General features: G+C 36.7%; 1 protein-coding gene across 7 annotated transcripts in view; it reads right to left on the minus strand.

The window, feature by feature from the left end:
- Positions 1-16,704, minus strand: part of Adgrg6 (adhesion G protein-coupled receptor G6) — a 134,642-nt gene extending 117,938 nt beyond the window's left edge. For all 7 annotated transcript variants that reach the window (XM_033763258.1, XM_010626606.3, XM_033763257.1 and 4 more), the window contains exons 1-2: positions 16,335-16,704; positions 9,252-9,352 (exon numbers count right to left, since the gene is read on the minus strand). In XM_033763258.1, coding sequence (XP_033619149.1) covers positions 9,252-9,333 — 82 coding nt within the window. In that variant the 5' untranslated portion in view covers positions 9,334-9,352; positions 16,335-16,704. The remainder of the gene's footprint in view (positions 1-9,251; positions 9,353-16,334) is intronic.
- Between the last annotated feature and the right edge of the window lie 6 nt (positions 16,705-16,710).

Raw genomic sequence — 16,710 nt, forward strand, 5'->3', positions numbered from 1 at the left:
TATAACAAAGTTTCATTAAATTCCTTTCCTTAAATAGCTGTTTTTTCACAAGGACAGGAGGATTGACATTTGTTTTTTAAAAATCAACACTCACCTGAGCTAAACACAAGTTTCTTCTCTTAAATAACTGAATGGCAAAAAACACATCAATTCCTCATTTTCTACAAACATTCACTATGTCTCGCCCTGTTATTCAGCAGGACCTGACATTACAGAGTTGGCAAGCCTCTAGAATATGTGTGTTAAGGACATGGACTCCATCCTGTGGGCAATGAGAACCTTCCAGGGAACTCAATCAGGGCAGGAGCAGGATTGCAACCACAGCTCCTAGTAAACACTGAGTGGAGGAGGTAACTTAGGACCTCTTTCAAGGACCTCATTTCACCCCCCATGGAAATGAGAGTCTCAGAGGCAGTAGTTACAAAGAAGAAACTTCTGATCCAGATTCAGCAACCCTTAGTCACAAAGGAATGTAGATTTGAGCAATCAAGATGACATCAAAGGTGCCTGAATGCCTACTGCTGTATCGTGCTTCTACATGAATATCAAGGCCGGTCATCAATGAGGAAACTAAGGCTGCTACTTCTGAAGAACAACAGCACAACAGAGAAAAACAAAAAAGGCAAATTCAATAAATAAAACAATTCTGCCAGTGGATAACCTAACTTTGTTGCCTTCAAGGAAGTTGTTAATGCCTGTGCCCTTCAGCATCTGTCTTAAACCGCACGTATCTTACTGCAACATAACTGGTGGAGATGTGTCCACCTCTCCTACTTGATACTCAATTTCAGCAGTGTCCACTTGCTGAGTACCCACTTTCTGGTATCCATCTTGCAAGAATACACTTGCATGTCCCTCCAGTCTGGCTTCCCACTTATTTGTCTGGCTTTATGCCTTTTTCTGCATACACCCTTTATGGGACTTGTAAGAAGTACTCATGTTTCTACAAAATCATTTTCAAAGTATCCACGAATTTGCCCTTGTCTTTGCCCCGTTCTCTGCCTGATTCAGACTCTTTATTCCCATACCCATTCTCACTTTCTGATATTATCAGGACTGATACTCACTGGGTACGAACCACTCTCACTGTTGCAACACTTTTACAACTGTAGAGAGATCTATTAAAATGATCAATGATGAAGTATATCAGTTTTCAAATATTTTCTTCATGACGTCTACTAGAAGATATGTAACATTTTTTTCTTCCATGAAAACCGTCTTAAGAGTCTCTTCTGTAACTACTTGATGTCAAGTTTACAATTCTTCTAAACGACATATCACCTGGCATCCAATATTTTGTCTTGTGTCAGTCTCCCAATAAAGTTAAGACTTAGTTTTGCATGTCCAGAGAAATAGTGATAGACATGCAGACAGGCAGACAACAGACACATACATAAATATGTATGAACTGCTCAAATATTTTGATGTTACTATGACATAGTCCTTAGCTTTGAAACATATCTTAGAGTAGCAGCACCATCTCTGCATTCTCTGTAACCCCTTATGTAAAACCATGTTTGCACAAATGTTGCACATAGCTTAATAATAGCAGGACTAAGAAGAAGCTCCAACTAAGAATGCCTCCTCTACTAAGAGAAATCCAAAGTTGCAGTGTGGCAGCTTGGAAAGCAACCCAATTCATCCACTACGTGTTTATTGAACATATCTTCTGTGATGGCACAATCTATTCATCTGTTTGCAAACAGTCTCTTGTACACACAAAAAAAATAGCTTAAAGAGGACTCTTTTCTTAAATGGTTACAAAGGAGGCACACTTCTCTAATCAGGCAATAAGAAGTTATAAGAATCTAACCAAACACCTACTGTGGCATCAGAATGGGCCAAACAGGAAGACAGAGTCCTACATCAATTTAGCAAAGGCTCTTACACAAAAATCACAAATAATATAGTTTGTTAAAATTCTAGATCTTCATCTGTATTGAAATAGAAATTTTGTGGGCATGAGTTTCCCACAAGTAGCATATTTTCAGGTTATCATTCTAAAGAAAGATAAGATTAGCAGTCTGAATAACAAGCTAATATTGTCCTCTGAAAAGCCAGCATGGCACAATCTGACTGAAAGAATTCAGGAAGCAGCTAGGGTACATTTCTAAGAACTGAGCCCGCATACTCGGAGCTCAGCGCCCCCCCAAAAAAACAAATACTGGAAAGGCGGGCAAATTATCTCAAAAGTCTCTCTTTACTCCCGAAAGCACCATTAATGTGGCCACTGAAATCACTGTGATCTGAAACATTCGTCTTCTGCCTTAAAATTCTGTTCAATAAGGCCAGTAACCCAGCAAAACTATTACTTGTACTCAGGAGGGGCTGATATCACTTGTACATGACACTGTATTTCTGGACAATATTTAAGATATAAAACAAATAAAGGAATCTACAAAAGGAAGGAATTGTGGTTGTGTATAAGAGCAGTGATTAATATTCCTATTCAGAGTTTTTCCCTTTCCAGATCTGTATTATTTTAATAGTACTCTTTAAAGTTTCAACTAGGTAAACATCTTCTAAAAGGATTCTTCTTTACTTATTCTTGTGGCCCCTCTGAAACCAGTAATAGTGTCTAGCAAGACATAAAGAAAGGAGCCTGATTTTTTTTAACAGACTAATACCATCTATCATCTGGGGCTGCAGTAGTGACACTTTCTCTCTTTATCTGAACCAACAGCACCAAGCTTGGAGCAGAATATATTAGAGAGATGCATCATTTTTTATTTCTAAAAGTTGACTTCTTAAAGAAAAATTTTTTTAATTTTTAAAAAGCATATCATCTCTAAACCACAATTTCTAGTCCAGTCTGGGAATGACTACAAACCAAGATTTTTTGACATGAAACACATCATAATTCAAACTATTTTTCTGAGACACAAGTTCACTCAAAAGATTGAAAAGGTTAAATGACTAAATATTTTTATAGTTTTTAAATACCAAGATGGTCTTAATGATAGAATGTTCACATTAATATAGTTCCCATTAGGCCCTTTTATTCCTCTCGGAGAATGTTTTTTTAGGAGATGGTTAAGAAGGTTGATCTGGACTGATAGCAGTCACCACCTATGTGCTGGAAAAGACCTTGTTTTCTCTTCAGGTATTTAACTATCTTAGTTCAGTGGAGGGGAAAGGGTATTTATGACTTCATACTCATTGTGGGATTAATGTATTTTCTCATCTAACTCTTCTCTTTCTGCTACCTCACCCTGCAAAATATATTTTACTCATTAAATCTGGAATACACTCTCCTCTCCTCTTCTCCCTTCCCCTCCCTCCCCTCCCTGCCTCTCTTCTCTTCTCTACTTAGTTCTTTTCCACATTCTTTATTCACTGAATAGTACAGTATTACAACTTTAGTAAGAACAGTGCCACACATTCTACTTGCTGGGAAAAAAAAAACAAAACACTTCTTAAACAACTAGTAGTTTGAAAAGTGTGTAAAAATTTGTACCTGCCAAAGTCTCTGAGTTGGTATTTATCTTTCAGAGTCCAGAGTTTCCCACTTTATTTTGTCCAAGAAAGTCACCTGTTCCATCTCTAGGCCTAGCTGACTATAAAAAAATTAGCTGCTAAAACTGAAAAGAATTATACACAGAAGAAACTTGAAGGAAAACAAGCAAAACTCTGCATTCATTTAAAAACCAGACTGTGCAACATACCCACTCTCTGTGATTAATCGTAGGCTGAGAAAGTCTTCAAGGTTTCTAATATAAAACCCTTCTCAATCTGAGATTCCTTCATGTACCAAATGCCAATGACAGGGAATATGAAGGGGAGCTGGTTGTATTTTTGAACAACCAACCACAAGGACAGCTCTTTGGTACTTACTAACATCATCTCACTGGTCCTGGCTTAGCTCTTCAGAATCTGTTGGCACTTCAAAATGACCACTCTTTTTGTATCTAAAATCCAATCTTATTCCTACTGACTTCACTCCTCCAAAGTAAAAGTGCCTTTTCTTTCAATCGGTTTATTAGTATTAGTATTATTACTATTATTGGCATTGTTACTATCTTTATTATTACTATGTAGTTTTTAACTTTTAAAATTTGATGAATAAGAGCAAAATATGGTGGCTGACACAAACGAAAGGCATCTACAGTCTCAGGTCCAAAAAACTATAACTCATAGCTTAGAAAAGATAGAGACTGCTCTGAAACATTCTTTGAATTGCTGTAGACTCATTACCATCCTAATCAGCCTGGTCTAGATAGTCACTGATCATCAGTTCTCCCTAAATTAGGACAGCTATGCCTGGAGTCAAGTTGATCTGGCCAGGGAAAAGAAGACTCTGTTGAAACCCTTCATTTCCTAATATCCTTTAAGTGGTGTCCGTCTCATTAGTGTCCCCACCACGCTGGGTCATGACCTGTTCATAGTAGTCACTGAGGTGTGAACGTGAAGTCACTCCTACCTACGTTGAAAGTATCGACTTTATAACTACTCAAGTAGGACTTCATATTTAACTTTATCAAATTCAGATCATCCATGGTATATGAAGGAAATTACTGAGAAAAAGCCCCCCAAAACATCCATGTAAAACTGTCTAGGCTTTATTTGTTTATCCTGAAGTCTGGAACGGAAAAAGCTATAGACAGTAACTTGGAGCATTTTGACCCTGATTTAAACACATACATGCAGACACGCATATATTTATTTATTTATTTATTTCATTTTTGGGGGCGGGTACTGGGGACTGAACTCAGGACCTTGACTTGCGAGGCAGGCGGTGGAACCACTGAGCTAAATCCCTAGCCTACACATTTATTTTTCAATTCAAACATTTAATATGTACAACCTAATTCTTTTCATATTATCAGTACATCTGTGCTGCAAGTATTTTTTCAAATTTTACTTTGTATTGGCACATGTTTACATTGTCTGCAGAATACTTTGCACAAAGCCTTAACTGTGATCTTTCGGATACATTTATTTATTTGAAGTACACATTAATACTAAGATGGCTTTAAAATTTTGAAGATGTTTAAAAGGATAATTTTTCTGGACATTTGGAAGTCTTTTGATCAAATATAAAAATGTGTACAAATATCTAGTGTTTGAATGCAGACTGCAATGTAATCAATAGTAGGTTATAACTGCTGTTTATGATCAAGGGAAAAATGAACAGAAAAACAAACAAAAACCCCACAAGATTCTTAAAGTCCAGTCACCTGCTTTCTAGACTTATGCTACACTCTGGGCTAAAAGCACCCTGCTGAGGGTACATTGTACTTTCAAATCCATTTCCCCTTCTAGCCGTGGATGTCTCAGACATATTAGAAAAGCACTGAGCCTCAAAACAATCTGCTGAGATAACTGATTTTCAAGAGAGAAAAGAGGCTCCTCCCTCAGAGCCCATGACTAAGGCTATCTGTGTGGAAACAGGCTCCTGGTTGCTTAGGAATTCATTGGCTCTGGGCTGTTTGTTTCTCATTTTCCTTGAAGCCATAACTTCTGCCTGCTTGAGAAGTCCTCATTCATCTTCAGAGTTGTGGAGTGTCATGTCACATAAAAAGAAGTCATTATTTGAAGCACCTTTTAGAGTCTTACTAAGTGAAGAAAGAGCCAGAGTAAGAGCTAAGTTATTCACAGAAAAATTAATAGACCAATATACTTCAACAGGCTTCTCTGGCCATGTTCTAATGTGCTCTTTTAAATAGCTAAAGAAATTCATCAGGTATTTTTTTAAATTTTTCAAAAGTAATAGACACTCACTGCACCAAGGCAAAAAGTTTAGAGGTGTACAAAGTTCCACAGTCTTCTTCACTGTTACTCTAAACTGTACCTCTGAAATAACCCATTTATAAAGCCTGGTGTGTATCAATCCATGTTTTATTATGTTTATGCTGTTTCATACAAACATATACCATATACATAACAAGTCCCAAATTTGAAATACAGCCTATCACAATTCTGGAATAGTCTTCATGGTTCTGTAGTTTGCTTTTTAATTTAACATTTATTGTCATTGACAGCTTTTTAAACCAATGTGGATATTTTACCACAGTGTTTTAAAGGGCTGCACAGTATTTCATAGTACGAATGTAAAATAGTTGAAGTAACCATTTCTCTGTTGATAAACAATCTTTTATAGTTACTTGCTTTTACAATGCTATAGTTAACATACTGACATGTTTCTCTTTGTATGTAGTATTTCTTTATTTTTACTGAAATGATGTCTATAGGAGGGAAATACCAGACAGTGTACACATTCTTAATTTCTAGAACACGTTGCTCAATTATTCTCCCACAAGGAAGAGCCAATAGTGTAGTGCTGTCCACTTCCCAACCACTGATTATGGGATGATAACAATTTTTCTAAATGTTGTCAAGTTAGTGGGAAAAAAAATAACATTTTGGTTTTAATTTGCATTTCTCTGGGGCCTATTTAAATATTAAATCTATTTCGTCACTGGCCTTTTATTGTGGTTTTGTGGTTCTGGAAATCAAACCCAGGGCCTCAAGCATGCTAAGCAAGTATTCTAGCAGTGAACTGCATGTCCAGCCCTTGCATATCTTGTTAAAAGTTACATTTATCCCTTGTCATAGACAATGAGTTATATTTCCTACATTGCTTCTAAAATCCTGAAAAGCAGAAACGTTCCTTGTAAATTATTTGCTTTACAAATATTCCATGATAGTGCAATGTTAAGTTACTCTGTAGGAGACTTAATATTTTAATTCTATTATATGAATTATGAATGCTTTCAGAATTAAATTATGAGTTTAACTTATAATCCTCTGAGCTAAGTGTCAATCTTATTAAAAAAGGTTTTCCAACCTAGCTGTCACAGTTAAATTAAGAATTAAGAGCATAAGCGTTATATGATATGGAATGAATGGGGCTCATTTGAACTGTAGAATAGGAGGGAACATCTGAGATAGCAATAATTAAAGCGAGATCAGAGTGCCAAAAATAACCAGGCATGTTCTTAGGGAGAAAGGTATGCTTAGATTAGGGAAGAGAGGATACCAAGAGGGCATGCTAAGGAATCAAAAGGTCAATGCGTCTAGAAAGCAGTGAGGGTAAGAGTGGACAGAAGGATGTACAATGGGTTGTAAAGACTGAGGAAGGAAATTTGGAGCAAGGAGGAAGGAACCAAGAGTACTGTTTGTACAAGTGAAGTGGAGGCCTACTAGCTATCTAAGGCTAGTGAAGATCAGCAACTGGACAGGTGATTCACTAAGGTCCAGAATGGAAATGAAACCCAAGATAAAGATTTGGAGAAAATGAGTATGAAGATGCCATTTAAAGTCCCTGCTTAGAGTAAGAGCCATTGAGAGAAGTAAAGAAACTCAGGGTAAGTATAAGGAGATAGTACATCACAGTTCCACACTATGGACTCTTCTCATATATAACATTAAACTTTGATTCATGGAAGAGACAAGACTTCGAAAAATAAATATATCTAAAGTTACAGTAGGTATTATTTTAAGTGGTTTGTGAGTTGATTTGAAGGAACTCATTTGCTGAGTTACTGTAAGAAGTAAGAATTTTATATTAAAATGCTAATAACCTCTGAAATAGTTTGGGGAGTTCATTCATTCATGTGTGAGGTAGTAGCATTTTAAGTGAGTCATAGGTAGTGAACTTCAGATGCAAAACATCTTGGCTTCATCAGTGAACACAGCAAACTGTCATAAAACCTTATTAGATGGCACACACAAAAAAACTGGACAATGAAAGAAAATCTTGGGTAAGACAGTAATTTAGCAAATTTAAGTTCTAATTTTCACATCTGTGAGATGAGCATTTTCATATATTCTATACCTTGGGGGGGGCTTCTTTTACCTCAGCCTGGGGTATTCCTCTTTTATGCCTAAAATCATGATTCATTTCAGTTATTCAAAGGACTGAAAACACAGGGAAATACATCTATCGCTTAAAATGCTGACATCTTGAAATACAATTTGAGGTTTGAAGAAATATCGAACATTTACAAAGCCCTGACCTAACAAAAAAGTAAATAGGCTTCGACTCATTTCCATTTCATGGTTTTTTCTTACACCATATGACTGGTTCTTGAAGGACCACTCTGAAAGTTAAAAGTTAAAAAGCTCAATGCTATGCATCATAAAACTCCCTCTATCCTTAGCTTTCAGTTGTCTTTACAAATATCTTTCTTTTTCTAGCAATGACTTAGGAGCAAAACAGTTACATTATAATGATACTCTAACATATATGTATACAATTTTGCTTTGAGACTTTTAATAAATAAATGTCTGATTTCACAAGTAAGTATCTGAAACTCTTAAAACACTTGGTAGCTTGGAATAAAGCTCTTACATATCAACACAAGTTGAATTTCTTGATCTATGAGGAAGCAATTCCAGCAAATAATCTATTCCCATGATTCTTTAAGTGCCTCAATTATAATAGCAGACGAATTATAAATATGGAATTTATAAATCTTAATTAAATCCCATGTGATAAGTACATACGACTTCAAGAATAAGTTTTCTTAATTGACACTGCAGATTTATTGTAAAAGAAAATAAACTGAAGAAATAAGGCAGGAGAAAATAAAGAGTAAGAAGGACAAGATAGGAGAAATGCGATTTTCTCAGTGAGAGAAAAAAATGAGGAAACAGTTCTCTTGTAAACATCAAGCCCATTCCTCCATCTCACTAGCTTATTTATATAATTATCTGCTTACAGAAAATTTACTTTTCTCCAGCCAAAGGATCTTATTTCAAATATCAGAAAAATGCCACTTAAAAACATATTTTAATCAAAGATGCTGTAATTAAAAGTTAAATTTCCCCTACCAGATAAACTAAATAAACTGTAACCCAAAAAGCATAATTTCAAATTCCTATTTGATTTTTTAAGATGGTTATAACATCAGAATGAATGAAAATAGCTAAGTCTGTATTTCCCATAATAATTATAGGAAAACATGAAAAGAGAACTAAGTGCTGTATATTTATTTATTCAAGAGTAGAGGAAACAGCTCGTACTTTTTCAATGTCAGTTATATAGTTATCTCAGCACTCAATATGGGCTAAATACATACATACATAAGTAAATTGAGAAGAAAGACAGCAAAGATTAAAGAAATAAACTCATTAGAAAGTAAAATAATGATCAAAGTGACCGTATTCATGTAGAATTCAGAGCATAGAGACCAAAGACAGACAAATATAGTAAGGGGTAGGGGAATTAACTTAAATAAGTAGAGCACTCCCATTGAAGATAATGAAGTCATTATTAAATTTGGGTTATCAAAGAAAAAGACTCTTACCTGAGAGAGGAACATACATGAAACACAGAACAAATAAGAACAGAAGAGTGCTTGGCTTCCATTTCCAATGGCAGCTCCACATTCTACCTGAATGAAGCGTCCTGAAAGGAAAGAAATTCAAATTCAGCACACTCGGTGTTCAGTAAAACATGATGACAAACAACGCAGAAGGGTAATGTTCCCAGGAGGGACTGGAAAATAGAGACCTTTGCCCGCCTTTTGTCTCTTGTAGTACTGGAGATGGAGCCTAGCTAGGGCAGGCTACAGGCTAGACAAGTGCCCTTCCACTGACAGCTACAACTGCTGCTGAGGATGGAAATGCAAAGAGAAAAACAAAAGCATGCATTCTCTTTGCTACTCTGTGGCCCCTTCCTTATCAGAATATACTCCCTAGGCAGTTTCTTCGTGAGTAATGGGTTAATACTCAAGGCAATTCAACAAAAAACAAGGTTTATTTAAAAAATAAAGCAACTTCAGCTTCAGCCTCACAAGAAACACTCCGATCTGGGGAGCAGAAGGATGTTTATATCACTCTCCGATAAAACTTCTTAGAAATGTAGACTTGAAGAAATGTTCTCATGTTACAGCATTTGCCGCTTTACACCTGGGAACTCTTAAATAAAAATATATTTCTGAAGCTCTTTCACTAAAATGAAGTACTGAAGCATTAACATTCCAAAAAATGTCCAAACCTTTCTATGTAACAATAGATAATGATGTTATTAAACAACTACTGAACAAGTAACTGAAACCAGTAAACAACATTAGGTGGGGTGGGGATACCTTAAAAACTCTCAAATAATCCTATGCACAATGAACTCATCTTTAAACAAAAAAGTTATATTTAATATTTAGAAAAGAACATCCATATTTTCTTGCCTCAAAACTGTGTGATATATGTAACTGTCCCAGCAACCTCAAATGAAGCAAGCCCATGAAGGAAGCAGCAAATATAAAAGCCAGAAGCCTAAGGGGACCAAAAATGAGTAGCAAGCACCAGAGACTGAGGCAGTACATAGCGAGGTAGCAGGGAGAAATTTCCAGCTCTCATAACGATAGCTTGCCTACAAGGGTGACTCTGAGTCATTTCATCGCTAACACCAAGGGTAACTAATCACAGTACTGCCTTTCTTAAAATCTAAAGTTTGCTTACTTGGATACATGTGGAACGCTAAACCAGAAGAGCAGGAAGAGAAATACTCAAATGAGTAAAGCAGATAACAAGTGATTCCTGCCCTTGTCTCAAGACTGCATTTTTAATCTTTCTCTCGCTGTGATAAGACTACCTCAGAGAAAAGAGGACAAGCGTTGTGTCAGACAGGCCTGGATTTGTTACTTAGGAACTAAGCAACCCTGAGGAAACTGACTTGATCACACTGTGCTTCCTACTGCTCAGGTGTAAAATAATGAACTGCAATGAACTTCGCCTGTAGAGTTAGGAAGATGATCCACTGAGATAATGTACCTGCCACTCCACAAGTGTTCAGTAAATATTAGCTGTCATTATTGCTACTATCACCACAGACATTCTAGTGTGAGTGTGGTTACTCTGTCCACAGTGAAGTCAAAGGAAAAGACTTAAGCAAGAATGCACAATGGGCTTAATCTCATGTGCCAACACCAATCAATTGGCTTTATGCCATTTCTGAGAGTACCTGACAACAAAAATGAAATAAGCTACTCATGTCAGCTATGATTAGAGATTCCAAGTAGTGTCTGAAGCTGATGTTATGCTTTTGTAGTCACCAAGCTAAAAGTTCCAGCAACAAGAAGCTCTCCTGTTGGAAATTCTAAACTAGGACCAAAAGAGTATTATTAGGAGAGTATTTTTTGTATGGAAAGTATGCCTTTTAATACATTCATCCAAAATATTTGAAGCTAAAAGCACGCACTAATTATGAGAGGCATAAATAAATAACAATAACAATGGATGTAGATTCTAGAATGGCACAGACTTACATACTGGTTCCTCTATTAACTGTAAGGTTTAAGGTGCAGGTACTTAAACACTAAATCTTTCTTTTTTTGTAGACAGCTTATTATCCAACAAATACAACAAGAGGTAACAACTCATAGCACTTTATAAGGGCTTTTGCAAGGGTAGGCTCTGTCACATAAAAAATTCTCTTATTTGGAAGTAAGGGCCTGTTTCCTATTGAGGCTGGATGAATAAGGTGTTCTCCGTTCATGCTGGAGATGAATGAGCAGTGTACAAAGACAAAAGAACCATATATATATATATATATATATAAGCAGGAGGATGTTCAATCTCTGATAAAACTTCTTAGAAAATAGACTTGAAGAAATGAAATGTTATCATGTTTACACCTGAGAATACTTAAATAAAAATATATTCCTGAAGCTCTTTTACTAAAATTAAGTACTGAAGCATTAACAGTCCAAAAAAAGTCAAAAACCTTTACATGTATCAATAGATATTGATATTTTTAAACAACTACTGAACAAGTAACTGAAATCAGTAAATGACATTAGGTGGGGTGGGGATATATAGAAATAGAGACAAATCAAAGCTTAACCTCATTCTAGCAGAGGAAGAATCTGAGGCCCAGTAAAATAAAAGGGGAGACAAATCAAACCTGGCCTCCAGTCTTACAGATGTTAAATGAAGCAAACATCAGCCCGGAGGGAACTCCTAGCTTATTTCTCTTTGAGGCACATGATAATTTCCTTTATGAATATGTGCTCTTAAGGTCATACATGTCTAAAAGTAATCCCTCTCTTTACGTGGCTGCACTTGATACTGTTCCTTTCCCCTTGCTCACGCAGCTTCTTTGCTAAAAAGGGTGCTGACATTTTGGGACTCCATATCCAATCCTAAAGTTGTTTACCCAAGCTGCCTGCTGTCTTATCAGGCAAGAGCTGCAAATGATGACGATGGTTTGATGCACTCTAGGGCTCTAGACTCCATCATTTCAGACAGAAAAGGAGCCCAGGGCAGTGTAAGCACTTGTAACCAAACACAAACCATATGACATGCCAACTTTCATCCACTTTACTGTTTACTGAAGAATAGAAACAAATAAATTAAGAATAGAACAGCGGAAGGAAAGCACTGAGTGTATCTTCTCAGGGGATCACTTAGTAAAGACACAACCCTGAGATTTAAACAGCTTTCTCACAAGAGTGGAAAATCCCAAACGGGGTTACTAAGGTTCTAAGGAGGGATTACAAAAAACACTACAGCGTTGTACCACTTTGACTGTGGTCTCACAGTTCTATTGACGGGAGCAGGAACATATTTTAAGTAAAAAAATCATAGATTTGGATGATCTGAAAATGCCTCTGAAAGCCGTAAAACCCATCATCTCACAGGTGCGAAGACTAAGACGATAAACAATTTGCCTAAGATCACATTGTGCCACTTTCGATGGAGCTGTCCTCTTTGAAAATCAAGCTACTATTTGAGAACCAAGCTGCTACCACTAAATGAGTCCTGTTTCAGGAAGCCTTAAAATGTGACCCTTCTGGATTGCTGTAACATGGATATGGGACCTGGAAGGCATGATTTTATCCAAATTCATAACTAAAATAAGCTAAAAAAAACAAAACCCTACTATCTTCCATCTCTCTACTCCTAGGAGTTCCCCAAAGTCACATTTAAAGAGAAACTGATGGAGACATTTTGCAATGCGTGGAGAAAGGGATATGGTACTAATTGCAGTAATATCAGAAATAGAATTCGCTTTCTTGCCCTTATCCCAGTTGTGTTGCTTTGGCCATTCTCTTCATGAAGGCAGTTGAGGAGTGGCTGAGAAAATACCTTAACTCTTCCAGAGTAAAAAAGAACAGTAACTTGTTTATTTAAATCTGCTCATACTAGTATTTCTTCTTCTGGTTAATAATCATGTTCTTTAGCCTAAATGATGTATTTAAAAAGAAAATTCAATTCCATCAGTCAGTTTAAGTCCTTTGATTAAATTGGGTTTGCCCCCACTTTAAAAGGTGGATTTATTCTTAAAACTAAGATTTCACAAATCTTAAACCTTATTTGAACAGAAACATGCACAACTGGTTTATACCACAAGTGAGATAAAAAGTCTTGGGAATTATGTATATGTGCACACAAAAATGGATACACCTAAATCTGAGGAAATTGGAAAAAGAAAAAATAGATGATATTAACATTTTGGTTTTTATTTTATACTACAGTTTCACAAAATGTTTCCAGTGGGGAAAATGATAAAGGGTATGTATCATCTTTTACATGTTTTAAAACTATATTTGAAAATACAGGGGCTGGGGGATACAGCTCAGTGGTTCCAGCACCTGCCTTGCAAACACAAGGACCCGAGTTCGATCCCTGGTACCCCCCAAAAAAAATCCATATTTGAAAATACAAATATCTTAAAATTTTCAATTAAAAACAACCCCTGAAGCCCTGATTATGCCACTTACTCTCAGATGATTCAGAAAAATACTTGTGTGGGTGGGTGGGTGGTGGGTGTAGGAAAAGGGGAATGATTATTTTAAAAATGGGGTCCATATTTATCATAAGTGATTCTGTAGAGGATATACAAGTGTTTTTGTATTCTTTTTATGCTCTGAGTCTTTTTGAAAGTTTAAAAAGGATTTCTAAAAATATTAAACACACAATTTATACTGTAACGTATCAGTGTTTTTACTTAGTGATACTGTCATCACAGTTAAATAATACTGCTTTAATCATTATCAGTTTGATAAAAGTAGAACCTTATTTGGATTTCCTTTATTTGGGTTGGCATGTTCAAGTCATTTGCACAAAACATTTTTCTTTCCGATTTGTGATTTTTTTTAGCCAACTGTAAACTAAATATGTTATGCTTTTGTCATATTTGTTCTCTTTTAAGTAAGTTAACCTTGAAGTTGTTAAGGACTTCCAAATAATTCAATTCTGAGCAATGCTTACAAAGGAAAGTAAGATTATACTCAGGTAGTCATATTCAACTTCTACTGCCCTTCAGATGCGAAAGACAGAGTCCTTAAATGTCATCCTAATCAGTACACATCTTAATGTCCTATTATACAATGTAATGATGTCACCAAATTAGAAATGAAATGGAAAGATACCGTTCTTGCCATGTATACCACACACATTGAACAGTTTTCTTCTATTTAGCCTAAATTCTAAACAGTCTCTAGACTACCAGAAATGTAAACTCGTTAAGACATACAGGCAGTTCTAAAAATGGTCAGGTTTAAAGAAGTGGTTCTCAGTTTATGTTTGATATATAAGTAGAATCTCTCTCAAATCGTTATTTCCAGAAATGAGAGTGACATTAGGCAGTAAAACTACAGGCTTCTAATATTTCCCATAAGCCAGCGGACAATAGTCTCATTCACCATTCACATCGGAAAAGCACAATGTCATGTAATTTATATAAGCCGTAAAGGGAACAGTGGCTTCATGCAGCTGAGACCAGTTAATGCAAGTCTTGCTAATTCTATTAAATTTCTTAGGGCATGAGAAACACATAGTCACTGAAACTCCTAAATATATTTATATTTATAAAGTCTAGAATTTCAGGACCTGAGCATAAGAATATTCTTTCTTCATAAGGAACAGGCAAAATAGTTTTTGTACTTGAATGTATTAAAATTAAAAAAGATATTATAGTTTAGTTCCCTGTGTTAGAAATTTTCAACAAGATAGCAGAAGTAGTTACCTTGGAAAGACCAGCATTATTTCCAAATATTTTAACATGACAATATCTAAAGAGGATCAGAACAAAGATCTTAAAAGGATCTTGAATTATTCCATATGAAGTGCAAACCACAAAAGGAAAAAGTTACAATCTAGAAAGACATGGAAACCTTTTCACTCAAAATAGGCCAATAAAGGAACGTAAATCTAGATATTAAACCCAGTATGATTAAATATCCACACTTGCACTCTATAAAGACCTGATTTTCTTAAACATATAGAATTTAAGTGGATTATAAAACTGAATTTCATTATCAGAATTCTTTTATTATACCCACTGATCAGTCTCACATCCTTCATTTTTAAAACTGATATCCATATTTAAAAAATTTTAAATGTAAAAGCTTTTTTCCCATGAGAGATCAATACCTAGGAAGGCTCAAAAGAAGCTGGATAAATATCTGCAGTTTAAACCCCTAGTTTATTTTTAGGAAAAAGTTGAAACAAATTCATTCATTCAAGTATGTTGCCTACATACAGGAACCAGTCTTCTATTAGACTATTGGCTACAACCCAAAATAAATTCTTTCAAGTTATACCTTGCGGATTCCACTGGCATAGGTGAAACTTTAAAACTCACAGGTGTGGAATAACTAATAAAAATAAGTGGTTCAATTCTATTGCACTGCACACTACCAAGAAGACAACTGTGGAATGCTGGCCTTGTGGGCACCTCTTTCCCCTAGTTTAAAAATGGGGGTGGGGCGTTGGACAGTGAAAGGAAAGGAAAATGAAATGAAATGGAAAAAAAAAAGCCTTAAGGGGCAGGTCTTTCCCCAAGATATTAAACTAAAAGAGGAAATTCAGGTAGAAACAAGAACTTGGGGGAGGAGGGGTCCGTATCAATTTCTAAAAACTTGTACACTAAGTAGTGGAAGTGGGTAAAATATCTGTCAGTGTGTCTGCCCAAGAATAAATAAAACTCCAGAGGGAAAATTATACATTACAAGAAAAAGGAACTGCTAAGTTGGCCACAAAAATACACTTGGCTCTTCTGAGAGCAATCTTCTTTTTTCCATTCTGGAAGGCCAGGGGATGTTCAGCCACCCTCTTCCCTGGGTCACCGTGAGGCACCTCACCACTTGGATGACAATTCCACAGAAGCAAAACATTTTTGGTTTCTCTCACCCTTGCAGCATGCCCTTCTCCACCTCCACCCCCGAATCCTACAAGCAGTCCCCATATCACGTACAATGGCATATTCCTTAGTTACTTTTTCATCTACCAAGTACACTGAGAATGTTTTCTGCCCTCTTGAAAATAAAGAGGGGGAGTTAATAAAAAGAAAAGAAAACACCACTAAAACAACCCAGCGATCCAAGAACATCTCTACAGCAACGGTGACAATGTGCAAAGTCAACATTTTCGCGGCATACCAGTACCTTCCACGGTGTTGGTCCCCGGAGAGCGCTCGTTTGGCCAGGGCCAGCGTCCTGGACTGAGCGGCGACTCCTGTTACTCCTTACTTCATTTGAATCGAAAACACGCTTTCCCCATTCTGGAAGCCCTGCCCTTTTTATTACGCTCTACACCGCCCCGGCAGGAGGTTCACCTCTCGCGGGGGGGAAAGAGAAAGCCGCACACACTTGTCAGGCTCGGACTGGCAATGCTCCTGGGCGCCTCGAGGGGCGAAGTGAAGACAAACCGGTTTATTCTGCCAAAGCGGCTGGAGTCCGTCACCGACGCCCTGGGCGAGGGAGGAAGGAGGGCGGGAGGCGCGGGGCTGGGGCCAAGGTGAGACCTACACGGCGGCCTCAC

The sequence above is a fragment of the Fukomys damarensis genome, unplaced genomic scaffold, assembly GCF_012274545.1.
Source record: "Fukomys damarensis isolate Sample0158 unplaced genomic scaffold, DMR_v1.0_HiC HiC_scaffold_14, whole genome shotgun sequence".
Lineage (NCBI taxonomy): Eukaryota > Metazoa > Chordata > Mammalia > Rodentia > Bathyergidae > Fukomys > Fukomys damarensis.